This window comes from Stenella coeruleoalba (genome assembly GCF_951394435.1).
Source record: "Stenella coeruleoalba genome assembly, chromosome: 2".
Taxonomy (NCBI): domain Eukaryota; kingdom Metazoa; phylum Chordata; class Mammalia; order Artiodactyla; family Delphinidae; genus Stenella; species Stenella coeruleoalba.
In genome coordinates, this window is record NC_137147.1 from 174,523,887 (window position 1) to 174,547,956 (window position 24,070).

The 24,070-nt window shown below is 50.2% G+C and overlaps 1 protein-coding gene across 16 annotated transcripts in view; it reads right to left on the reverse strand.

Moving 5' to 3' along the window:
• Positions 1 to 24,070, reverse strand: part of FRMD4A (FERM domain containing 4A) — a gene marked incomplete at its 3' end in the record, with an annotated part of 767,390 nt that overhangs the window by 70,332 nt on the left and 672,988 nt on the right. For all 16 annotated transcript variants that reach the window (XM_079914365.1, XM_079914366.1, XM_079914358.1 and 13 more), the window contains 4 exons: positions 22,223 to 22,306; positions 17,383 to 17,448; positions 17,091 to 17,148; positions 12,344 to 12,430 (listed from right to left, as the gene is read on the reverse strand). In XM_079914365.1, the coding sequence (XP_079770491.1) occupies positions 12,344 to 12,430; positions 17,091 to 17,148; positions 17,383 to 17,448; positions 22,223 to 22,306 (295 nt within the window). The remainder of the gene's footprint in view (positions 1 to 12,343; positions 12,431 to 17,090; positions 17,149 to 17,382; positions 17,449 to 22,222; positions 22,307 to 24,070) is intronic.

The window sequence follows — 24,070 nt, forward strand, 5'->3', positions numbered from 1 at the left end:
CTGCACGTTTTTGGGAGGGGACAGGGGGGCAAATAAGAGAACTGGACGGCGAGGAAGTCAGAGGGTAGCAGGTGCTGGGGAGGCTAGGACAGGGGCTGTCACTGTTTATCAAGCGGTCGGGGAGCCTTCACTGACGTGACAGCTGAGTGGATACCAGAAGGAAACTGGGGCAGAGCCGTACACTCACGTGAGGGAACGCAAGAAGTGCAAAAACCCGAAGCACCATTTGTGTGTCTGTGTGGCGTGTGTGCTTGCTATGTTAGTGCAGAAAACGCTGACGTTACCAGGGAACGATGGAATCTTATTTAGCCTTAAAGAGGAATGAAGGTCTGATTCATGCCACAACGTGGATGAACCTTGAATACATTATTCTAAATCGAAGAAGCCGAGCACAAAAGGCCACAAATTCCATGATTCCATTTACACGAAATGTCTGGAATAGGCAAGACCAGAGAGGAAAGTAGGTGCGTGGGGCTTGGGGAGAAGTGGGGAGTAGTCAAGAGCTCCCTTGAGGCCTTTCCACTGTTTTGACTGGTAAAAATCCTCCTCTGCATTAACCATAAATCAGAAGATGCTCTTTGGTTAAAACGCAGTAAAACTAACTACTTAAAAGGAGCCAGCAGTCCAGGCTAAAGCCCCCTAACCCCAGGGCTGCCCCTTCTCCATAAGCAGCCCCCCACTGCCCCGGTCGCATGGTCCTCCTATAGACCTCTCCTCCCGGGTCCCCTGGGGTGGGCTCTGTTGGAGCCAACTGACCGCTTTGGGCTGTCATGGCCGAGGCACCTCTGGGGGCGGGGGGTGTTCTCCACCACCACCATGTGAGCAACCTGGCCAGGGACCGGGTTTCAGATGGTTTTTCAACCCTCACAGCTCCAAGCATCAGCTCAATATGTATCAGTAAAGATATCTACGTGTGCACGCCCGTGCATGGGCCATTCACTCAGCTGTGGTTCCTGACCCTTGTTACAGACAGGGCTGGGGGCTGGTTTATGGTCCGGGAGGCCTGGAGAGACGGGCATCTGGAGCTCCCCTGGCTCTTTGACCTCCTAGTAAAAGGTCAGAACAGGGGCACCCATCACAAGGAGGCTGGGTCTGCTCTGGGTCCGCCCACGGACCACCCTCAGTGCCAGTGTACGCTTTCCAGGAAGGTTCTCAGGATTGGCGAGGAATCTTTCAAATCCCCATGAAGCATCAGAAACACCTGTTGCGAATGCCAGAAGGACCTGGGTGCCGGGATCTCTGGGGTTGCCCCAGTTCTTAACTCAGCACAGTTGGTCAGGAGTTATGCCATCGGTGGGTGATGCCACCACTGCAGAGCCAGAGCCACAGGATATGATGGTGACGTACTGGCCGCGACTTCACGGTGATCAATCTCATCAAAGTGAGCAGTGAGCAGACCACCCAGTAAGACAGGCAAGAACCAAACAAACAAAAGGGCCAAGAGCCCATTTCACGGGTCACCACCCTGGTTCGAGAGGCCACCATGTGCCCTGGTTTGCTTGGGGCAGCCCGGGTTTGCCTGACGCTGGGGTGTCATCATTAACCAGTGCCCTCTTCCATTCTCAAGTGTCCTGGTTTGGATATTAAAACCCTATGGTCACAAAAATAAATATAGTCTATGATTCCAGTTATATGAGATCCCTAGAGGAATCAAATCCATAGAGAGGGAAGTAGAATGCTGGTTGCCAGGCGCTAGGGCTGGGGAATCGTTGTTTCACGGAGACAGCTTCAGTTTTGCACAAAGAAAACGTTCTGGAGATGGGTTGCACAACAGTGGGAATGTACCCAAGACTTAACCACTTACCAGTGGTTCCAATGGTAAATTTTATGTTATGCATACTTTCACAATTAGACTTTTTTTTTTTACATTTAAAAAGCATTACTGTTTATGTGACTCTGAAACCTCTCACCCTCCATTGGGGTATGAAGTGTTTAGGAAGGTGGAAACTGAGGGAGAATTTGAGAGGGAGAGAGGTGTGCTGTCAGCTTCCCTGACCCAGAGTGGGGGACTTGGACGATGCCTTCTGCTAATCTAATGAAAAAAGGTTCGCTAGGGTCGCCTGGAGAGCTTGACAGGTGTCTCCTGCAGTTAAGGGCCACCTAAGACTGCCCCTGGCTCCTGTTGACATCTAAGTCACGAGAAGTGGGCTGCTAGCTGCCCGCAGAGGAGCTGACGGGGAGAGAGAGGCAGTCCAGCTGCGAGAGGGGGCAGGATTTACCTTTAGACCAAGTTTGGAATTTTGGTTGTTATCAAGGACCGGACACGCATTTCTTAATAAAATTAACTTTGCTGCTTAAAGTGACTGCATGACTCTGTATTACCTGGGAGTGATCAGAGAAGTTACGGGCTGTCTGCGTTTCCATCTAGGGAAGAACGCTTTTAAAAGAACAGTGGGAGATAGAAGAAATGGGCCTTTTTGAGTCCCAGGTGGTCGATGTTCTTGTTAACCTGGCCAAGTCTTTGGTTTTTAAGCCAGAGAAACCCATCAACGCTTAAGCTACTGCTGGCCCAGGGCTCACTGGAGTGGGCGAGGATACTGGAGGCGCCTCTGCTCAGGACTGGGATCCAGCAACAGCGCTGGGTTTTGATTTGAATCTTCAGATTGCACCCAGGGTCGATGGGGCACCCCAAGGAGCGGGAGTCCGTTTCTGCGAGTTATTTAGAAGCTCGTCAGTCTCAAGGCGGGTGCTGGCCTGGCTGACTGGGTGTTTATTTGCATGTGATAAATACAGACTGTTGAGTTTGACCCCTACTCTCCCCCCAGTCAACGTGGCTGTTCATATGGCCATCCTAGGGCTGTCCACACGAGGACGAGCCCCGGGACACCTCACACCCCACACAAGGGACAGAGGCCTCAGCTGGGGGGGCGGGGCTGGAAACTATTTTTGTTTTTGTTTTTTTGCGGTACGCAGGCCTCTCACTGCTGTGGCCTCTCCCGAGGCTCAGCGGCCATGGCTCACGGGCCCAGCCGCTCCGCGGCATGTGGGATCTTCCCAGACCAGGGCACGAACCCGTGTCCCCTGCAACGGCAGGCGGACTCTCAGCCACTGCGCCACCATGGAAGCCCCTGGAAACTATTTTTGGTTGTCTGCTCAGATCTAGCTGCCACTTTGGCTGACGCGAACAACAAAGACAGACAGGGATTTACCCACTTAGAAACTGGCATTTTCTCCCTCTACCATTTTCTTCTGGGAAAGTGTTGCTTTTCACTCTTCCTTTTAGGAAGGACTCCCTTCTGGCTTTACAATGAGCTTGCCCCTTGCTTCATTCCCCTCCCCTGTTTCTCCTTTCCTGCTTCTCTCAACCTCAAGATTCCCCAGCACCTGTATCATTGCCTTGTTGATGAGGAAACAGACCTAGCGATGCGACTCAGCTTGCAGACCTGGAGCTAAAACTGAGGGGTCTTGACCACCAGGCCAGATATCTTCCCACCAGATAGAACAGTAGGAGGTGGGCGCAGGGAAAGAGCATCCAAAGGGCGATGCCAGTCTGGCGATTAACCCTTGCAAGCAGAGAACGTTTGGGTGAATTCTTCAGAGTATAGTGTACCCCCTCTAAGAGCTACCTCCAAACATGTCAGCCCAGGAGAGAGCTGGACCTGCCTCTTAAAGGGAGAATTGCATTTCTCTCCTCTCGTACCTCCCCAGAGAAATGACTCTCACGTTATAGCTTCTAAGGATTATCCACCTGGATGGAGACATGCTTCTATTTTCTGCTCACAGGCATCATTTTCGAAAGGGCCAGTCTGACACCAGCACGAGTATTATGGAGACAGTTTCAACAAGGATACAAGCTGGTGTCCTTGGAGGGCTGGCTTACTCAGAACCCGGCTTGGAAACGGCCTCCAGAAGAACCTGTGGGAACCAAGGGACCCTAGGTTCCCAGATCCAGTGACCAAGGAAAAAAAATCAATCCTCTTAACAAAGGGATGCTGTTTGCTCTTTGTGGTGGTCCTGCCTCTTGTGTTCAGCATAAAAGAGACTGCAGCCATATTTGCTATGTCAAGGGCAACAGCGCTTTTATCTTGGGGAACAGGCAACTCTTTGAGATGTAAACATGTTCAAGATGAAGATAATTAGACTATTTCTCGTGTTTTAGAGTCTCCATTTCACAGACATAAAAACAGAGGCCCAGAGAGGCTAAATAAGTTGTTTATCACAACTCTGCACACCCTGGGAGTGAGTGAGTGGCCCTCAAATTCCTCCTTGGTTGAGATTTTGAGATTTATTTTGGGCCTTTAAGTGGATATGGAGGCCACTGGCTGGTAAAACATCTTTTTTTAAAGGCTTAACTGTTACAAGAAGGAATTTGATTTTAACTCAGACTACACTATCTTAACAACAAAACAACAAAGTAGGATCACAAAGAAAGTTCCCGTTACCTGTGTGTGGAGCAGTGATCCTCAAACTCTGTAGCCTGTCTTCAAATCACCTCAAGGGCTTGTGAAAACACACATTGCCGAGTCCCGGCCTCTGAATTTCTGAGTCTGGACGTCTCAGGTGTGGACCTGGAGTTTGCAGATCTAACGTGCTCCCAGACCACGTAGCGGCTGCTGGTCCGAGGGCCACACTGGGGGAAACCACTGCAGGAAAAGCTACTGCATCGACCAGCCTCTCCTTCAGAACTGAAGGATTTATCCTCTCTCAGGGAATTGCCCTCAGCTGTGGAGAGCCGTCTTGCCCAAGGTCACAGCCCCACGCCTGTGGCTCACCTGTATCTAATGATTGGTTGATGCTGGGCTAAGGCGATGGGTCTGATGATTGACCGCCCATTGTTACAGCTTCACAGCTTTCCCTAAGGTTGTATCACAGCTCAGCTTCTCCCTCTGCTCACTGCTGTTAATTCCAGACCACTTCCCAATACACTTCCTTGCGAGAATCCCTAACTGCTTCCCAGGGGATGCAACACTCGGAGTCCCTTAAAGTCACCTCCTTGGCAAGACCACCCCTGACCATCCCCCTCTTCCTTACTGATTGGTTATCTTCGTAGAATTCAATACTCTGACACTCTGCATTATAGATTTACCTAATGCTATCGTTTGACCGTCTTTCCCACTAGACTCTAAGGTCTTTGAGGGCAGGGACCCGTCTCTTTTGTTCACTGTAACACCTGCAGGGCCACAAGCAGGGCCTGGCTTAAGATAGGCACTTGGTAACTCTCCTATGGGGTCCGTTTTATTGGAGAGGATTTCACATTCAACACCTTCTACTGGAGTTCTAAAGCCCTAGCTCAGTGCTTTCAGGGGGCTGCAATTCTTGGATGGGAGGAGACACTGGGATTCCTGTTCCAAAGAGAGAGAACTCAGCCATGCCTAATACATGCGCTTTGAGAAGAGGATGTCTATTGTCTACTGATGCTTGAGAAGAGCGTCTCAGTCTTCCTAGAATACAGCTGCTTTTTTCTTTCTTGGGGAGTTATTTTAAGATGGCAGACGCTGGCGACTCTCTCTGCACCCCCCCACCCTGCACCCTAGCATCCCTCCGGCAGGCCTGCCCCTCAGCTTTGAGGCTGGTTCCCCTTGGTGACCCACGGCCAGGGCCTGTCACCCACAGGCATGGAACCCTTCCCGGTCCGCTCAGTGCTGAGTGAGGTCTGAAGGAGGCAACAGAGAAGCCCTTTGATCTGACGATGAAAAAGCAAAGGCTGCAAAATGCTAAAAGTAGTCCATGGAGCTCTTCCTCCCTGGAGAGCCCAGGGTGCGGTTTCCCAGGGGAATACAGATAACGGAATGAGGGAGGCACCCGCCCAGGGCCTGCCGAGGCAGAGGGCCCAGCAGCCCGAGGATGAGTCAAGTGCATCCAAACAGAAGCTGAAAAATAAGTTGGCAAAGCACTTAATGGCGTGCTTATCACGCTGAATAATTCAGCAGGCTGACTGCGCTGGGAGTCGGTTCACACTTAATGGAGTATTTCCTGTAAATATTATTTTCTCTTCCTGTTTCATCATCTCATCCAGTTCAAAAATCTTTACTAATCTGGGGAGGTGACAGGAATGCATCAATTCTCTGAGCTAATGCCCGCAATTCTGAAATACTCTTAGGAACCACAGGAAGCTACATTGGCTGCTCCGGGGAAAGGGGCGACCATCTACTCTGGCTCCTTCTCCTAATGCCTCAGAGGGGAGCCCTCTGTGCTCGTAATTGTGCACCTAAGTGGACATAAAAGCGCTCCTAATTGCACATCAAATAAATAAGTAAATGCTGTCTGCTGAGTACGTAACAAAGACCAGCACTGCCATCCTTCCCCCCATGGAGAGATTTCATTAAATATAGGCTGGCGAATGGGCTGCAGCTGTAGATGATGATTTACAGATATTCAATACGCCTTCTAGGGAGGTTTTTTTGGAGTTACGTGTTTCACACCGTTCGTTCTTGAATGCGTACATTCTCTGACACAGCCTGCAGGACGGATCTTTATCCTAACTCTTCCTGGCACCCCATTCGGAAAGCGTTTTCTGTTGTAAATGATAATGTTTTCTCATGATTCGATGGCTGGTCTGGCCACAGGTCTGGAAAGTGCAAATTCCAGCAGGCGGACAGAGAAAGCCGCTCAGCTTGGCACTGCTGGGGGTTGAGTCTTGAGTGTGGGAGAGGCTAATCGCCCAAAGTCTTTGCTCCTGGTGCCACAAAGAAGAGGCAGATTGTCCCAGAGATCAGAGCTTTCGGACGGTCCCAGGCTCTGATCTAAGGAATGCAAGGTCCTCCTCTAAAAGAGGGAGCCCTTTGTGATCGATTACCTCCCGCTTTATCTATCTCTGCCCCACCTGATCCCGGTTCTGCAGGAGTTAATAAGCAACGCCTTTTCAGTACATATCATTTGATTTTCACTCAAATGTTCTCGGGGAAGAAGAAACACTCTTGCTTGTACTAACACAACGATCTGAGACCGATGGCGCAGCTGATCCGCGGCGTCCCCACGGACGGTCACTTTATGTAGCTGGCATTTGCTCTGCTTTGACGCGTGGGTGTCTTTCGTTGGCCATAAATGCAACCTAAGACGAAGCTTGGGATTTACTTCAAGTTCCCACATGCTGGTCTGACAACGTTTCATGATTCCCTGAAGCCAACAGGACAAAGGACCTCTCACCTGCGAAGAGCTCCGTTCCTACACACGCAAACACACGCTAAAAGGGAATGTGATACCCAGGTGAAAACAGGGTAAGATCATCTATGTAGCTGCAAGGTTTTTCTTTCTTCTTTTCACCACTGTGACCCTCTTTGCGCGTTTCTCACCATTGTTAAACCCAGACAGTTAGACATGTAAATACCGCCATTCCTGTACTCTTGATACCTCACTCACAAACGGTGCCTAAAATTATCACCCCAGAGTCACGGGGAAGAAGAGAGGCATGTTTTGCAGTGTGATCAGTATTTTAGTAGGAACAAGAGAGCAGAAGTGGGGAGGCAGGCAGAGTGAGAGGGAAACCATCACTGGGTGAAGGAGGGAAATAGGAGGATTTAGTGAGAGTTGATAGGAGGAGAGTTAATAACTTATAAAAATTCTGCAATCTGTCCTTGGACACTGTTTGGGATTCTGTCTGATCTTTTAAAAGAGCTCATCTACACAAGCAAGGGCCACTATCCTGGGGTATGTGCACGTACTGTATATTTTAACTGTTTTTAGCCCTATGTGTGGGATTTTTAGGGATTTGGGGGGGTTATTCTTGCACACATCATTCCGAAATACTTCTGAAATTGGCCTTGAGCTTCTGAACATACACAAAAGCCAAAACACCCTCTTTGGGTGTCCACACGTGTCTCGCTGTTCCTGACACACGTGCCCTGAGAGCAAAGAAGCTGGTTTTTTTTGTTTTTTTCTCTAACATCAGCAGCTTGCCTTTTTGGGCTATGCTTCTGCAAGGCCAGGCATCGGTTTAGAAGATCCAGGTAGCAGATAGGGGTGCGTGATGGGGAGGGGCCTAGAATGTTCTCCCTACTCCACGGGTGAGGGACCCTGTGCTTTACTCCATCTCCCCCAAAGCCCCCAGGGCTTCAGAGTGAGGATTAAGCAATTTAGGGTAGACTCTGCCACCAGAGTGGCAAACTGCACCCCAACCGGGGAACTTGGAACAGCGACGGCGCCGCCCGTTTCTGGACAGTCTTCAGCTACCCACCCCTCCTTTTCTGGTGGTCCACGTGGAAGCACTTGAGTGCATTCTCATAGGAGGCTGCTGAGTGCCGCTTGCTGTGTGCCTTATTTGCTGATGCTCTTGTAGCTGTGGAGGCCAGACAATACCTCCAGGCCCCCCGACGGCAAGGGAGCAGCTCACCCCGCCCCTGCCTCTACTTGAATGTTGGCTCTTAGCATGGTGGTACCATGTGACACAGCCGCTGTAACTGGGTCAGAGTGTCAGGGAGGCCTGTGCCTGGGCTGGAGGTGCAGCTGTTGCTACAAAAGGGCCTTCAGGTGCCCAGAACTGGGCGTCACTCCCAGTTTCCCGAGCATTGCCGGGGTTCCGGGTGCCAGGCTCTGCCTGGCCCCTTTTGCAAGGGTGTGGTGTCGCCTGGAGGGTCACCCATCACTGGGGGCCGGCCCGGACTTGAGCCCTGTGTCCAACTCCTAGAGTGCAGAGGCCCTGCCGGACACACCTGCTGCGCCTGGCTGACCCTCCCCGAGTCCGAGTCCGGAAAGGAGGCCCGCGGCGGTGGTTCTCAACTCTGGCCGCACATCGGAATCAGCTGGGAGGCTTTCTAAACGGTCAGCGGCCAGGTCAGAGATGGAGGAGGGTGGGACCAGGGGAGACTGGGGCATCTCTTCATCCTGACAGTTTCACGTGAGTTTCTGATTTTTAGCTGAAGACAGACTGGGGCACGCGTATGTGGATGTGCACCAGGGGTCACCACCATGTGCCTGCGTCTCTTTAGGTTCACAGGTCCGGAGCCAGGGAGCGTGCCCTGTGCACTCAGGGACTCACAGGTGCCTTACACGAAACAGGGACGGCCTTTTTATGAAGGTGATGACACTGGCTGTGAGCAGAAAGAACAGACGCCCTGCATCCTTCCCCCTGCAGCTGGGACCCCTTACCTACGGTTCAGATTAAGTCTTTAGGGCCCATGGCAGGTCTCAGCAGAGGTGGATACCCCTTGGGCTAATGAAACTTTGGGTCTCTTCCCCTCGTGGGTCCCTCCCCTCTCCTCCCCTCCCCTCCCTCCGTCCTTCCTTCCTTCCTTTATTCTGCGCCAGGCGGCTTGTGGGATCTTAGTACCCCGACCAGGGATTGAACCCCAGCCCTCGGCAGTGAACGCTGTATGTCCTAACCACTGGACCACCAGGGAATTCCCATCATAGGCTTTTCAAAGGCCCGTTCTTAATTTTATATGTAGATGGCACATTCATTTCCTAAAGACGGCTCCCCAAGTTACAGAAGGGTCAGGGTGTCCCGGTCCCAGCCCTGCCCTTCTGCCTCACAGGGAATGTCGCGATGGGGAACTGAAATCCACTCACAGCTACTGTAATTTTTCCAGCGTGCCGAGCGCCTCTCCCGTTCCTCTCTCTGTTCAGTCTCTGGTTCGAAATTCTTGATACTGTCGAGCTCCAACTGAATACCCACTGCCTATTTGCCACCACTCCCTGGACGTCCCATCAGCCCAAAACTCGGCATGTCCTAAACTGAACTTCTCTCCCCTTCTCTTATATCCCAGGCTTTGGTCAATCAGGAAGTTGTTGTAGATTCTCCTGCTGCTCCAACTTCCACCCTGTCGCTTCCCGCCATTGTTCAGTCACATCACCTTCTAGACATCTCACTTCCAAGTCCCCTTCTCTATCCCCGGTACGGACAGCCACCCCCGAGCCATGCCACCAGCTCTGGCCTACACTAATGTAATGATGTCCCGGTTTGCAAGTCTTGCCCTGTATCACTCCACTCATCCTCCGCCAGGTACCAGAACGATGTTTCTCTGACTACGAAGGTCTGATGTGGTCACGCCTCTGTCTCGAAGATGAAATCCTCATAGCAAACCCTGAGGATTCTGTTTGCTGGGGCCCCATCAGCCTGCTCTCTGGCTCCTCTCCCAGGACGTCCAGCCCCAGCGGTGCTGTGTGCTTCTCCATCACGCCACGCTGTTCTCCTTCACGGCGCCTGCGTGCACACCTGTGTGCCCCCTCACCCCGTTAGTCCATCTGCAAAACCTCTGTCCACCTTTAACACTCAGCTCCTACTTTGCTGTCTGTGAAGACGTTTCTCCTTAAGCCCAGCTGATGACCCTCTCCTTTAATTCACCACCAACCCTCACACAGGCCTCTCTTATCTGTAAGATGCAATCACCACACCCCTGTCCCTGATACCCTGTGCAGGTCCTGAAGACCTGATGTGTGTCTTAATTATCTCAGCACCTGGTGGTCTGCCTTGCATATAACAGGTATGCAATAAACATTTTCGAATGAATGACTAATGACTCTGATGGCTTGGTTGTCTCTCAATTAGCAATAGACTTGAGAATCCCAACTACTTCCTTAGAGGTCACAGAAGCGTGCGTTATTTTAAAGAGCAACTCAGTTTGAATAGAGGCAATATCGGAATAAATGTGTTGACCTTTTAACATTTTTAATCCGCTGACCTGCATAAATTCAACCAGTGAGAGTCAATTCTCTTATTCAAAGGCTGATTAGTCACATGCTGCACTTCCTACTTTTCCATACTTTGAAGTCCGTTTTGGAGACTGACAAGAATAGTTACCATTTATTAAGCCCTTGCGCTGTGTCACACCCTGCGTTTTGCATAGATCACATACATCAAGCGCTACCTCATTACCTCTAAAATCTTCACTAGCACCTCAATTAGAGAAACAAAGCGAGCTTAAACATATTAACAAATGAAACTGAACACATACCGATACGTGTAAGCACGTTTTTCAAAAACATTCAGAGGGAGAGAAGAATTCAACTGTGGGATTTTAATGAACTCCACTGTAGACCCCAATCGTCCAAGCTGGCCTTGGTCTCCACCAGTGTGGGCAACCAAGAGCTGGATACATTGTAACCAGGACTGGGTTAAACGATCCAGGAGTATCCTTGGCTCTTGCAGCAGAAAACAATGGCCAAGCAAGTTGGAGAGGGGACAGTGGATGTAAGAAGAAGGAAGGAGTAAAGAGAGAAGAAAAAGCACAGAAACTTACAAAGGTCATAAGGGAAAGAGGCAGAGAGCGTGGAAGAAGTACAGACCCAGTGACTGAGAAAAACAAAGAGGGAGAAAATAAGAACGCAGAGTCCGAATCACGTCCTACAGCAGGAAACTGGAGGGGTTTTGGAAACAGTCACGAAACAATGGTCCCCGAAACAGCCAGATTCCTACTGAACTGTCCCCAAGGAAGAATCCCTCCATCATATGCTCAAGATCTTCTCACAGAACTTAACTGACTGATCAACTGAGTGAAAATCCTCCTCGACACAGGGCCATTTTTTTTTTCTATCAATTTACTAAAGAAACTGGCTGAAGGCAGATGTTAACTGGATAGACTACAATAAGCTCGGATATGTAGTGTGGATTTCAATCCTGTTCGTGGATAAAGAAGCTTGGAAGGCATTATGCAATAACATAATGAACCTATATTGCTCTCTCCCTCCAAAAGCAAGTGTGGTTTTGATAAACTTTTAATATGTATTTCAGGGTCTGAACCACATACCGTCTCCCCATTTTTCTCTGCCGGAGGAGTTGAATGACAGCTCTCACCTCAGAGATATTTTTCCATTATAATTTTTCAATTTGTTCTGGTCTAAAAAATGTGTGGAAACGAAAACAGAGAAAATTCAAGCCCTGTGTCCTCTTCAAACATTCTGTTTTGGCTTCACTGTGAGTTTGCAGACTCCTTTCTGCTTCCCTTTCTTTTTTGGCAAATGACCTTATTTCTTCCAGATTTCTGATCACTTCTAATATGCCAGAAAATATCTACTGGATTCGGCCTCTTTTTGGCCTATTCTTTTAGTTCCCCTCGTCCAAAAAACAAGAAACAGAAAAACAAAAACAAACCTTTGGGAAAACTCAGATTAGCCTTGGGATACAAGAGACATGCTCCCCCATGTTCTCAAGCCCACAGCACCCCAGGAAATGAAGGAACAGGACAGCCTCTCAAAGCCCTCTGGTCCATCTGCCCTGGGTGAGCTGATCTAGTCTTCTTACCTTAAATAATTTTAACAGCTTCCATTTCCTTAGTGATGGGGAGGAAAAATACTTCCCCAGGGAACACAGGCTGGATGACTGCGGAGGAGTTTGCATACACCCAAAATGAGCAGGAGACCGGGGGGCCCAGAGGCCCTGAGGCTGCACGGGGTAACATTTTTCGTCACTTCTCTGCCTGTGTCTCCCTCCACCTGAGTGCCATCCTCCCACAAAGGAGAGCACGCTTACCTTCCTGGGCTTGACTTTATCGTGGTAGTCATACTGGAAGATGCCTTTGTAGCTCAGTCCCAGCCACCACGGTATCCCCTGCTTGTCCTAGAACATCAAAAGGAGTACGGGTAAGCATGGGACCAGACAAGAGAGAAAGGAACCAAGAGATCTCCTGGTTCACCTGAAGACAAAGGGAAATGCAAATTCCTTGAAGTGGACGGAGCCCACCTCGCTGTGCCTTACCTTAACGGGTGTGCCCTGTCATCAAAGGATGCTTAGTAAAGTGACTTAGTAAGTGCCCTGGGTTGGGGACCCAGCTCTGCTCCTAACCAGCTGGGGTCCTTTCCCCGTTTCTGAGTAAGAAGCAGGCGCCTTGTTCTTTGTTCTCCTTCTAAGACTTTAGGTTTTCAGAGCTGGGCCCCTCACCTACCAACAGGGAAAATCTGAGAGATGCTGAACATTCTGACAGAACGACCTTCTGGGCCGAGAAACTGTCATCGACTGTCAGAGCTGGAAGGAACCATAGAGACTATGGAAGCTGACTCCTCTGAAAATTTTGTCTTAAAACATTTTATTTTTTTTTAGAGCACTTTTAGGTTCACAGCAAAATTGAGAGGAAGGTACAGGAGTTTCCCATGTACTCCCATCCCTACACATGTGTAGCCTCCCCCGTGAAGAACATCCTGCACCAGAGTGGTACCTGTGTTGCCAATGAGGAACCTACGCTCACCCGTCCTAACCACCCAAAGTCCATAGTTTACCTTAGGGTCCACTCTTGCGGGTGTACGTTCTATGCGTTTGGACAAACGTATAAGGGCACGTATCCATCACACACGTAGTGTCACACAGAGTATTTTCATGGCTCTAAAAACCCTCTGTGCTCTGCCTATACATCCCAGCTTCTGGCAACCACTTTCGCCTTTTCCAGGATGTCATATAGTTGGAATATCCAATACGCAGCCTTTCCAGATTGGCTTCCTTCACTTAGTAATACGCATTCAAGACTCCTCTAATTTTATTTTATTTTTAAATTTTGTAGCTCATACACGCATATTTATTTTATTCCTACCAGAACAGTGGAAATGCTCTCAAAACTAGCTCGTTTTCTATATCACTGTTTTCCCCTATCTGAATAAATTTATTTATTTTAAAAGTTTTATTGGAGTACAGTTGATTTACAATGTTGTGTTAGTTTTCGGGGTACAGCAAAGTGAATCAGTTATACATATACATATATCCACTTTTTTTTTTTTGTAGCTTCTTTTCCCATATAGGCCGTTACAGAGGATTGAGCAGAGTTCCCTGTGCTATACAGCAGGTTCTTATCAAGGACTCCTCTAATTTAATAGACAAAGGAATCATGCAAAGGTTGCGTCCTGCTCTACTCAAGACCCTCCCCTTCCCCCCAGCAGGCCAATGGCAGTGCAGGGTAGGCAGGTGCTCATAAGGTGTGCGTCCTATTCACCTCATGAAGACAGTGGCTATCTGGCAGGACTGGGGTAGCAAAATCGAAGCTTAGACACTCTGGGAACTGAATTAAAAACACCAACACCATCTTTATTCCTCTAACAGAGACCTCTGGCTCCCCAGATTGTAAGTTGTAAATCTACATTCAAGACTGTTAATTAGAAGCTCCCAAATGCTAGGCATTGACAGTGGGCATATCAAACAGCCTTTCCCTGGATTTGTCCTAATTGCCACATGCGTGGATGATCTAACATACCCCATGGTGGATGTCTTGAAAACTCACAGTTGGCTTCAGCATTTTCAAATATATGTGGGGCAAGAGTTAGTTCAAGGTAAGCACCAAGGTAAAGGGCAGAAGAAATACATTTTGAATTTTTAGGAAAGTTTCTGAATTTCTTTAAAGGTATAAAACCCCTGTCTCTGGAAAGCGCCCGGGTGACTGCAATGGTTTCAGAGAACAGGACAAGAGGAGAGATGAAGGCGACTGCAATTGCAGTTTGTCGAGGTAAGAGCTCTCATCACACCATGAGATGCGGCATTGTGAAATTTACAAGGCCACCAAACAGTGAGTCTCGATATAGTTAATTAGGCTCTTTCTCCAAATAGATAGGAGAGCAATCACTCACGTCTGGAGAATCCAAAAGCCAAACACACAGGCACACTTGGCACTTGGAAAATCACAAGGTCTGCTTCTGGCCTCTAACAAGCTGCAAAAGAGTCTATTTCTAAGGTTTGATTGGAAGGCAGAAAGCATGCATATCAGAGGTTGCCCTTCTGTCAAGTTTTAGGGCTGAGGAGGAAATGGAACGCAGGTTTAAGCAAGTAAAAGACCAGATGAGGTTTTATCTCAAAGCCTTCCCATCTGGCTGTCTCAAGCCATCTCAACAGTCTTCCAGCATCTAGAAAACTTCCGTGGGGTAGCTGGAGAAGCCAATTTCATAATCTTTTTTTTTTTTTTTTTTTTTTTTGCGGTACGCGGACCTCTCACCGCTGTGGCCTCTCCCGTTGCGGAGCACAGGCTCCGGACGCGCAGGCTCAGCGGCCATGGCTCACGGGCGCAGCCGCTCCACGGCACGTGGGATCTTCCCGGACAGGGGCACAAATCCATGTTCCCTGCATCGGCAGGCGGACTCTCAACCACTGCGCCACCAGGGAAGCCCTCATAATCTCTACTTTAATTATGAGCGACGGAGGTGAGGTCAAGCTAAGAACAAACAGCCAATCAGAGAATGGAATGGAGTCGGGGATTCTCGCGTTCCTGGCTCCCATTCCCGAATGCAGACCCCTTTGCTAAACATCACCGTCGAATATCTCCACAACTCAGGGAAAGACTCACAGTTTGATTTCTGTGACACGCCTCTTGTAATAATGTCAGGACTACTGCTGGACCCTTCTGTTTCCTTTTTGGTAGCAAGATGGCAGAATGGACACGGGCTCCAAACTCTCACTAGCAGTGTAAGAGTTGAACCCTGGCAGCCAGAAAGGGGGATTTTGAGCCTCTTTTCATGATCAATTCCATTTCCTTTTGGGGAGCTGACTGCCCACTGGCTTCAGTGGCCACATCCCAGGACACAGCCAGCTGTACTGGGGGGTGGGTAAGTCTTTTTAGAGGATCCATCCTTCTCATGTGGGACAGAAGATAGCCCAGGAGGCCAGGTCACACTTCTCATGACAGACGATAGCTTAGGCTTAAGCAGGGCAGGGATGGCTGCGATGCTTCTAGGAGGTCTGTGCATCATGCTGAAGAGGGATGAATAGCTTCCATTGGTGGGAAGCGTGTTGGAAGGACATCAGGAAGAACTGAACCACTGCAGGCTCTGAGAGATCTTGGGCTGAGCTGCTGGGTGGGACTGGAGTCCCCGTATATGCCTCATAACGGAGCTCCACAAATATCATTCTGCCACTTGTTCCCGTCACGGAAATGTGTACATCCAACTACTCAATTCAATTCTCAATAATGGTACTTGGTAAATATTTACTGGGTATCTACTAAGTGCCAGGCACTCCACTGGGTTCTGGGGAAATATAACAGAGTGCAACAGTCTTTGCCATCAAAAGGCTGCAGTTTAGAGGAAGATACGGGCCATTACGTTAAAATGCGTACCAAGGACGCGCAAAGCGCCGTGCAAACTGCCGTGGGCGACACAACAATGAATGAAACACGGTGTTATGTTCTGGTCTAAAGGAATTAAAGATATAGTCAGGGGCTTCCCTGGTGGCACAGCGGTTAATAATCCGTCTGCCAATGCGGGGGACACGGGTTCGAGCCCTGGTCTGGGAAGATCCCACATGCCGCAGAGCAACTAAGCCCGTGCACCACAACTACTGAGCCCGTGCGCCACAACTACTGAAGCCTGCGCGCCTAGAGCCCGTGCTCTGCAACAAGAGAAGCCACCACAATGAGAAGCCCGCGCACCGCAACAAAGAGTAGCCCCGGCTCGCCGCAACTAGAGAAAGCCCGCGCGCAGCAACGAAGACCCAACGCAGCCAAAACTAAATAAATTAAAAATAAATAAATAAATAAAACTCCACCTGAAAATATTTAAAAAAATATATATATAGTTGGGTGGAAACACGGGGTAGGAAACTGGTGGAAGAGCATGGAATCTCGGGTTGGTTGGTGGGACTGTCTTGAGTTCAGAAGTGTTTTCTGCTCTTTTTGTCTGGACTTTGGGCAATGACTTTGATAAACTTCACATTGGGGTAAACGAAGGAAAGGAAGTTATCCTTTCTCAGGATAGAAAAGGGTGCGTGAGGACATCATTACCTATTATTTCGAAGAGGAGATCCCAGTCTGGGACATTATGGATAAAACGCAAGAGAATTTAGAAGGGGGCCTGTGTTACGTTGGACTTACTCCTTCTTTAAGAAGACAGAGCCTGTTCATTTGTCAGCCCCTATAGTCCCACTTCTCCTATTAAGTTGCCTATGTGGCATTTGACCACCAAGAAAAACACTGTTGATTCTGCTTAAAGTTTTTGTTCTTTGTGCTTAGATGGAATTTTCCTGAGAGGCTCTGCAGTCCCGATCTCCAGTATTCTTCTGAGAATGAAGAAGTAGGCATTTACCACACCCACTCCACAAAAAGGCAAGTGAGTTTTGCAGAGAACCCAAATCAAGTCTCACTACACTGGGGTGGGGGGGGAAGTTCCATTGCCCCAACGCCCCCTAGCATGTGATCTTCCTGTCCAAGTCCTCCCCACTCCCCCAAAAATCTTCAGTAAGATTAAAAAGAAAAAAAAATGAGAACTTTTTTTTTAGGGCATGGTGGCAACTTTCACCAAATGAGTTCACTTACCTTCACTGCGTAATAGTGAACCCCGTAGGTTGGGAGAGACTCCACGATGCTCATGTAGCTGGGAAGACAACACAACACACACACCTGGTTATTCGGCAGAAGTGGAGTCGTACACATATTGGTGGGTGTGTGCACGTGATAAAGTTCTCAGAGTCATCATTTACGTGAAAGATACATGGAACCACCTGCCCCCAGAGCTATGTCTCTCCCAGCAGAACTGAACAGCCCTGACATACACTATGTGAACACACACATACGGCCTCAGCAGCACTGTGGGTTGGGGGGCACTTACTTGACGATGGCTTGGCCTCTGGTCTGGCCGTTCAGTTTCTTGTAGTGCTCGATGACCCGGTCCTCGCTAGAACGAGAGGAAAGGAGTCTCTGTCTCAGTCCCCAGGGCGACGGCCCCGCTCCCCGCTCACAGAGAGATCTGTGAGCTCCAGCATCCTCATGAGAAACTCCAAGGAGCCAAGAGCTCCTGGAAAAATGATCTGTCCTGAAAGCAGCATGTCCGAACGCAGCCCAAGTGAGATGCCTAGGGCTAAGGATGTACCCAAAGCTTCTGCTTCCTCCTCAGAGGACTCGCATTCTCTTTGCCTTGGGCTTATCATCAGTAAAAGGAAAGCCCGGGCTTTGGGGGTTGGCTCCTCGTAAGAAACGAGACTGTGGGAGCAGAGGATGAAGTGGGGAGCGTGTGGGCCAGCAGGCAGGGACACGGGACAGGAGACAGGAAGAGGGCTACTGGCCGGAGGTGCGCGTGGATGCTCCGGCCGACCTCCCTCGGGTCCCTCTCCCCTTCCTCCTCTCTTGCATCCCGTCGGCACGGGGCCTCCGGGGTGGGGCGGGCAGGCGTGGACTCTGACAGGATGCCCACGGCCTCCCCACCCCGAGTTAGCAGGCAGGCTTGAGGGCGTCCAAGGAGGAGGGGAAAGTTCTGGAATCTGGGGCCGGTTAACACAGACCGTGAAGCAACAAAAGGCCCAGAGGCGCGCTGGCGAGATAAGAAGGAGGCAGAAATCAGAGGGGCACCCCGGTACCTTCTGAAACCTCAGTTCTAACACAGCAAGAGGCCAGCTCGCTCCTTGAGGGGCAATGCAGGCCACACCCTCCTGCGACGGGGCGGACGGCGGCAGGGGCCCCTCTGGGAAGCGACCCCGAGCCCTGCGGCCTTTGGAAGCTCAGGAGCAACCTTGGGAATCACATCCCACCTGCTGAGGGGTCAAGGCCAAAGGCCTGGCCTCTGGGACCGGGCCGCATGGCCTTCCACCTCACACCTCGGCCTCATGTTCCTCCCCGCTGGCCCGTGGACTCCATGACAAGGAGGCGACCCCAGGGACGAACACTCGAGACCTCCTTGGTTGACCTTTATGAGCTATTATTCATTTAGTACCTCGGAATTGATCGAAAGCCTTCTTTCACCCCCCCTCTTTCTTTGTCAGCGAGGCCACTTCTGGGGGGGGGTCACACATTCTACGTGTTCATCATCTAGTATTCGGGGGTCATTAAGTTACCTTCTAGTTACTCTCCCAAGCTTCCACGAATCTCCCTTCACTTGAGTATTCTGAAATCTGACGCACGTAAGGCCGGCCTCTCACAGGAAAGTGTCTTCTCTAATGCCCCGGATGGGGGATGGCTGCCTAGGAGGGGCCTTGGTCTAGTTGAGGGTCGTGTCTATGGGGTCCGGGCACCTCTGTTCAGAAAGGGGCCGCCGCAGCCGTGTCTCTCCTTGGCTCCCACACACCACGGAAGTTCTATGCGGAGGGGGACAAAGCCCCCTCCTGACAGAGGATTCTCCAGAAGCGTCCTCTCTGGGGGCGACACCAGCCTCCCAGAGCATCAGAGTCGTGTCAGGCCGTTCTGGGGTTACCCTTCCAGCTTCCTCCCCAGACAGCCACTGAATCAACAGCTGGGTTGCCACACGACGTGGCATCTAGGGAGGTGGACTTCTAGGTCCGGGGTCCAGCCACGCAGCATAGCTACAGGCCTGTTTCCTTGGTACAGAGCTGCAAAGAGGGTCCCTGGCTCCCTGGGCTGAGGAGGGAAGACGGAACTTAACACAGGGCCGTGGCTGTGAACATGCGCACGGCGCGGGGACGAACGCCAGCCGTGTCAGCGACACCTGCTGGCCGCTGCTCAGCTGTTCACAAACGGACTGGTCCGAGCCTGGGGGTCTCACCGTGCCTGACAGCTGTGGGGATCGGTCGCCCTGCCTCGCCTGGTTTCTCCTGCTGTCTGAGACCCACCGCGAGGCCACAGTATCCTCCTTCTTCCTCGGCTTTTCCCACCTCTTCTGCCCCAGTGGAAACTCCATAGGCTGGCGTGTGACAAGAGCTGCCTGAGACCCACCCCAGCCCTAGCCCTGTTCCCGCCCCTCTCCAGGCTTTGACAGATGACTCACACACACCAACTACCCCAGATGCTTGGGGCGGACTAAACGGGATTATCCTCAGAGACCCATGAGGCAGAGGAAACGGGAGCCCAAAACACATTTGGAGGACATGGCGTTCCATGAAGGAAAAAGGCAAATGACCGAGGCTGACCGCGCCCCAGGCATGGGATGGCGGGTCCATCTCTGCAGACAAGGAGCTCTGAAACAAGGCGATGGCCACAGGGCTCCCTGTCTCGGAGGAGCCGTCGGCCCGTGAGGGGAAGATGTCCCTTCACACCTTGTATGGGCGGTACGAGTGGTCCCGCGTTTGCCGTAGAGGCGCTCAAGAGAATCCAGGTCGGGGCCCTGATGCTGCCTTGGTCTGCGGCCCTGGGCACTTTGTGCCTCGGATGCCTCCCCGATAGAGAAATCACGTGGGGTGAGAAGTGCAAGCTTGTTGAGCGCTTGGGGGAAAGGAGCAGAAGGGATTATGATGTGATGACTCAGCATTATTATGCACCGTTCCCCTACTTCCTAACTGCACTCTGTGCCTTTTTATTTCCTCTCTTAATTACAGTCTGAATTTGGTTGATATGGTTAGTCCCATTTTAGAGATGGGAAATCGAGGCAGCAGAGAAGTCACATGAGCGTCCTGGCCTATCATGACCCCACAGTTCAGAGGCTTGGCTGGGATTCTAAAACCCACCGCTTTTGCTCACTAGGCTGTAATGCCTTCCCTGACTAGTGGTGGATGGGCTCCCAGTGGCTTCTTTTGGCCTGAAGGTTGTGCACTGCATCTGTGAATGTGTGTGTGTGTGTGTGTGTGTATACTTTTTTTTTTAAGCAATGCATCATCAGAATGGTTCGTGCTACTGGCTTGTTTGTGCATAAGCTGAGCTGTAGAGCAGCTGAGGGTAACCAGCTTCAAAACCATCCCTCCCTCGGTCCTGCCATCTTCCCAGTGCATTTAGACAGTGACATGGGCACCTCTGGGTCTAAATGAGGCCCGGGGAAAGCGCTGGCCTGGTCACAGAGAGAGAGGGCTGTTCTGACAGGACAGCTACGGATGTAGATGAGGATGAAGCTGTTCATGACGACAAAAGAGAAAGCATAGCACGAAGGAAGGAGTTTCTGTGTTGGTGATAATGTTTGCATACAGAGCAGACTGTGGAGGTAACAGAACAAAATCCAGAGGGAGAAAGAGGAGAGGCAAGGAGGTGTTCATAGCTCTGAAATGAGCACAGGGTGTAAAAACGTTTGGAAACAAACACGTGAGATAATTGAGGGAGGGATTAGGCTGAAAGCAACTCTGATTCCAGACAACCCAGCAACATTACAGCCCCCGCTGGCAACTACATTTCACAAGGTAAGATCTACCACCTTCTCGAGTTACTTCCTTGCATCTCCCTCACCATTGGTTTCCTGAAAATGAACCGCTGGGAGGATAGAGAAGGTAAGGCCCAGGGAGCATAAGGAATTGGGGAGAGGGCAATTGGGTTCCACGAACAAGGCAACAGGAGTGCCATCTGGGGGTGTTCGTATGTGCACGCTGCCAGGTTGGAAGTCTGGAAATTGACACGTGCAAAGTCTTTGCACGTTAAACCAATTTTGTTCTTTGGGGGCAAATTAGAAGGATCTAAAGCCACTATGTATGGATACCTGTGTAACCAAAAAAAAGAATGGCAACAAAACAGTTCAGAGAGATGAAACTGGGGATGCCAGCACACGGGTGGGAGCTCTCAGCCTCAGGGTTCAGCTCTTTTGTTTCCCGTCCAGCTGCCCCATCACCACTTGGTCTCTTGGCAAGAAATGATTTAGGTACTGGAGTTTCATCCTGCTAATGCCCTCTGCAGCAAGACGCACCCCATCCCAGCCAAAGGAATCCCTTAAAGCCACCCGGATGACTGAACAACTAGTCTGTCGACCGGAAAGGTGTCTGGACAGGATGAAATATTAGTAAACTGGCAACTTCATAAAGCATATTACAGAAGTGCTTAAAAGTCATATGTTATAATTCAATAAGATTGACTTGTTCTGCGATTTTTATCTTATTACTGTTTTTTAAATAAAAGCCGTCACAGTGCTTTTTGTCAAGGAGTCAGAAGGATGACTGGGGGAGCGGCATTTTGCTTTCAAAGGACAGTGGTCAGGGCTCGCTAGCCCAGCAGTATTTCAACACACTGCCTGGCAATGCAAACCCCGCTCCACTGTGACCCGAACCACAACCTGGGAACCATTCAAGTGCCCGATTCATTCAGAGTCAGTAATTCAGGGCCCGACAGATGAACTATGGTGTAATGTTACACGGAAGCTAAATCAGGAGATATTAAACATTGTGGGAAAGTAAAAGAATCAATCTCTCTCTTCTGCAAAGAAAAAAACCCTGTCCTCCTCCCACACCTCAAAACCCCACACATCCTGTCATCAAATGACAAGGATTCCAAAGCGAAACTCTAGCAGCTCAGGAGAGACTCTCCAAGGAGGCAAACCATCTAGAGGGAAATTTTAGAAGGTTTTTTGTTTTTTAAAGAAAGAAAATAGGGAAAAGAGGTCTCACACATTTCGTGTTATTTAAATAAATGCAGAAAACAGTTTCATGAAGACTCAAGCCACTCGATACAGTTTGCAGTCGCTGTCTGATTGGGGTCCAGGCGGACCCGTGGTGGCGGGGAGGGTGGACAGTCGCCAGGAGCCCCCTGCGTCCCTAGAAGGGGCTCCTTCCTGGAGGGGGGATGCCTGGGGCATGCAGGGAAAGGGGGCTTACCAGTAAGCCAGGGAGGGGTGCTCCTTCAGAGCCTGCGTGGGAAGTGCTGGTAGTTTCTTCAAGTCCGTCCTCACCACTTCATTGCTGGAAGACAGGGCAGACAGGGAGCATGGCAGAAACATGCTCAGCCTCAGAGAAAACCACAGCACCACGCGACGCGACCCGGCGCAGCCTTGTCCTCAGACCCCGCATCTGTTCCCCTTTAGTGAAAAGCGGTGCTTTCTTTGTACTTATTTACTTAGCAGAGATGCAAAAGAACACACAGCACGCAGAGCCCAGCGGCCTTTCCTTGTAGAGGGCAGGGCCGGGCAGAGCCGTCTCAGATGCCTGTGGGTTCTTTTCAAGCCCTGCATGCCAAGGGGGCACCGATGAGTGTCCCCGGGCAGCAGGAATGTGGGCAGAAGGGTCACCAGTTTCCCCACGGGGGGACCTTAGGGGGGTCTTGAGGGCCCCGCCGTGGGCTTTGAGAATGGACAGCTCGACTGTTTTTCTCCTTAAGCTGTTTCCCTCACTAACCCACAGGCCAGTTTTCTTTGCCTGGATTGAGCACATGCTAGAAACTGTTGTCCAAAATATGACAAATGCATAACATTTGCTTTTTAAAAAAATTTTTTTGATTGAAGTATAGTTGATTTACAATGTTGTGTTAGTTTCAGGTGTACAGCAAAATGATTCAGTTACATATATATATATTTTTTTTTTTCCCACATTCTTTTCCCTTATAGGTTATTGCAAAATATTGAGTAGAGTTCCTTGTGCTTATACAGTAGGTCCTTGTTGGTTATCTATTTCGTATATAGTAGGGTGTATCCGTTAATCCCCAGCTCCTAATTTATACGCCCCCCTTTCCCCTTTGGTAACCATAACTTTTTTTTCTATGTCTGGGTCTATTTCTGTTTTGTATATAAGTTCATCTGTCATTTGCTTTTGACATGATCCAGAAACAACTCAGAAAGTGTTAAGTGGATTATCAGGCGCTAGGAGGAGGTCTTTCGCGTCCGGTCCCTGGACCAGAAATTCTTCCTTCCCTTCAGACTCGCATGATCTCAGGTTTGGGAGATACTTTAAATTCCCCTAATTTAACCAGGGGCTTCAGAAGCTTGACGCCCCTGTGGGCGCTCAGCAGACCCGCACCCCTGCTGGGACAGGGACATCTGGGTGTTGGCCCCCAATGTCTACCTCCAGAGCCAGCCAGCAGAATCCACTGGGGATGTGTAAAGGTGTCTCCCTGTGCTGGTCCACCAGGGCGCCTCACGGCCCTTGCTGTGAAGCCTGCATTTACGCACAGTTCTAACCCAGGTTACGGGAGCAGCTTCCGTTCTGCTCATGCAAATCAAGGCAGATACTGACCACCGGGACCTTGGGCAGTAGCATCTAAAAAGCAACGAGACAGGAGCTCACAGGTAAATACAAAGGAAGGAGGGAACACCACAGTCACATGCCTTTCTGTGGGCCCCCGCCCAGCCGGAAACACTGTCTCTAGCTAGGAACCAGCAGCTACCCTTTGGATGCCAAGTGCCAGTGGGCAAAACCATTTCCATACTTCAAGTTCATGTACCTGGTGACCAAGAAACACACGGATGTGACCTTATAGCTGCTCCCAGAAAGGGGATTTTTCAAGTGGACTAAGAAACAGTGAGAGTGAAGTTTGTGAATCTTGGCTTTGGACAACCAGCCAGAAGGAAAATCTCAACTTGTAACTGTTGAAATCAATAAATCTATTTTATTTTATTTTTTTTGTGTGGTACGCGGGCCTCTCACTGCTGTGGCCTCTCCCGTTGCGGAGCACAGGCTCCGGACGCGCAGGCTCAGCGGCCATGGCTCACGGGCCCAGCCGCTCCGCGGCCT